The sequence below is a fragment of the Nelumbo lutea genome, chromosome 6, assembly GCF_056320005.1.
Source record: "Nelumbo lutea isolate HS-2025 chromosome 6, American lotus-T2T, whole genome shotgun sequence".
Classification (NCBI taxonomy): domain Eukaryota; kingdom Viridiplantae; phylum Streptophyta; class Magnoliopsida; order Proteales; family Nelumbonaceae; genus Nelumbo; species Nelumbo lutea.
In genome coordinates, this window is record NC_142689.1 from 63,947,894 (window position 1) to 63,950,757 (window position 2,864).

Here is a 2,864-nt window from a genome sequence, read left to right on the forward strand (position 1 = left end):
GGCAGTGACGGTTAGGCAGTGACGGTTCTGTCTCAACAGAAGGGACGACGGCCGAGTTGACAAGCGCAAGGGTAATCATACCCGATCTGATAAGGGCCTCGGGACGAGTACGCGAAGCGACTATAAGAGCCCCCTGCCCCCCGACAACGGAGGTATGCAAACTTTGCGCTATCTGGTATTACCTTGCTTTTGAAAGATTCTAACTTGAGCTTCGGAGCCTCTACACCGGGTTCCCCCCGGAGCTTTCCCATCTCTCCCGTTTCAGGATCCCTGCTACCCCGTTCGAAAGCAAGGTAGCGGACAGCTAAGACCAGCCAGATCGCGCTCCATCACCAACCATTCATACTGGATGGTTGAACCATTTACCCAAAAATCAGTGACCAAAACGATTCCGGTTCGGTTTTTAAAAATAACACGAATTATGATATGAACAAAAATAACCAAAGAGCAATAATGTCTTGATCATAATCAAATGGGGGACAAGTAAGGAGGTCCCACAGAATTAGAGTGATGGGCCCATGATTGACAAGTTTGGATGAATGAGTTGGACTGTTTGGAAACTGGAGACCCGTGAATCCATCCGTGGTGGGTACTCGGTAGTTGGCAACTTGGCATTGACCGGTGAGAGATTGTGAGAACTGAGAATCCACCCATTTAGAACAGCTAGAACCGTTTTAAACCGGCCGGCCAGGTGCGGCTGAACCGTTACGATGGAGCAAAGAGCAATGTCGTAGTTTTGGGATCATGGGATGCAGCCACCGTCATGAAACCCAAACGAGTAGACCACGTCGTCGCTGCTCCACCCGGCTCGAAGTAACGTAAGGGACAGAAACCGCACGTGCAACTCCACGCTCTCTCTGTCTTCCAGAACCACCACACGTCGCTGCTCCCGATCATCCTCTCCGTCCATCATCATCATCATCATGTCTCTCACTTCTTCTTCAGTCCACCCACCCTCCCTCAGTCTCGAACTCACCTCCTTGAAGCAATTGTACAGCACGCCGTTGCCGTTCCCCAACTCGCACGTGTAATCTCTCTTACTACACGTGCAGTTCTCCACCAAATCCGACCAGAACGCAATCCTCCTCGCGGCCTCGGCTGCCCAAGCCGGGGCCTCCACCTTAGATGAATTCAGCGGCCGGAATTCAACTTGCTGAAAGAATCCTGCGACGTCGAAGCCAGAGTACCGGAAATGTCCACCTTGGATGAAGAAGACCGGATTTCCGGCGAGACTGGGCGTGGAGGGAATGTAATAGTTTCTGTAAATGGGAACAAGTACGGGAGCCTTTTCCATTAACTGCTTGGCCAGGGCCAAGGCTTCGTCGGGGTTATCGGGCTCGTCACCCCAAGATCGGCACCAGAACGTCCCTTTGGAGATCTCTTTGCAAATTCCTAAGTTGGGAAGATTGATGAGAATCTGGAGCTGCTGAAACGACGACGATCGCCAATTGGGGAACCCGGGACCTACCGGTAGTCCTTCACGAATAATGGAACGGAGATCGGGAGGGAAGGTGAAGCCGAAGGACGCCTCGACAGAGGAGAATTCTTCGTCCGTGAGGCCATCGCTTACAGGAATCCTGCATGCTTTTAGATGATCGATTACGTTCTTGGCGTAAGCAGAGAAGGAGAAACAAACTCGTCTCGGTTTTGGATTGACGGGAGTTAACGTTGTCGATGCCATCGGAGAAGAATCTGAGCTAATTAATATATACTACGGCGTGATCACGAGAATGAATTAAAAGTATAAAAGCTTGAAGAAAGACCCATGCGCGCTCGGTGCGGTTGAAGCTTGAAGGAAAGGAGTCCCGTCTCCGATGAAATCGTTTCGTTTCGTTTAGTTGGACTTCACCATTTCAATTCCGCGTCGTATAATTTACAGCCCAGGTTCATGGCAAATTTAGACTCTGAGTTTAATCGAGTTTTTTGACCGAGTTTTAACTATTGAATGCTTATACTAATTCCGACTTCCGAGATAACGACACGTATAATAAAAAAATACGAGTCTTCCTGTCTCCATGATTGCGTTGGCACTTGAAAAGGATTCGTTTTCGAAAAGTAGCGGGATTTGCTTACAACAAAAAACTGCTTCTGTGTTTCAGCATAGTACAACATAATCTGTATCCACATATCGCACCGTTGGACTGGGATTGATCATGTTTGCGATGTGCGGACACAGATCATGTTAGCAGATCCGGCCTCAAAAAATTAAAAAAAGGAAAATTACTTTTATGTCCACATGGGGTTGGGTCAAATATTATAATCTTGTTTTTGATAGATAAATATTAGGGTAAGATATAAAACCCCCCCTAAGGTTATATTAACAAAAACCTCTCCTATATAGTTTTGAAAAATACTACAATTGCCCCCCTTTCATCATTGTTTTAGTTCATTATCAAGAAAAAAAAGTATTGTTGTCCTCAGAGACTTTGAAGTTATAAAATTGTCCTTACTATTTACTAGGAAATCTTTTAAAAGTTAGATTTTCCCTTTTAGACTTCACTCAATCATAATAAATTTACAAAATAAAATTACTTCACTTTTTATTTGGCATAAGGAATTTTTTAGTTAAAAATCAAAAGTTTTTTTTGAGAGTATTTTAGTAAATCTTCATGGGAATTAATAGACATAAAGCTAAAATGGGTATTTTCAAAAAGAAAATAATTTATTAAGTCAACGTTTTGATGGAAGGGATGTAACTACACCATTTTTGTCAACGTTTTTTAGTTGAGAGAATGATGGAAGGAATGTAACTACAAAACTACAGGAGAGGTTTTTGTTAAAATAAAACTTCATCAGAAGTTTTTATGACTATTAGAAACCTTAGGGGAGTTTTTTATATTTTACCCTAGATATTATAATCTGGA

General features: G+C 44.0%; 1 protein-coding gene across 1 annotated transcript; it reads right to left on the reverse strand.

Moving 5' to 3' along the window:
- Positions 1 to 427: 427 nt before the first annotated feature.
- LOC148849252 (uncharacterized) lies at positions 428 to 1,966 on the reverse strand. The gene has a single exon (XM_088948912.1). The coding sequence runs from the start codon at positions 1,679 to 1,681 to the stop codon at positions 743 to 745; it is 939 nt and encodes a 312-aa protein (XP_088805038.1). The 5' UTR covers positions 1,682 to 1,966; the 3' UTR covers positions 428 to 742.
- Positions 1,967 to 2,864: the final 898 nt, after the last annotated feature.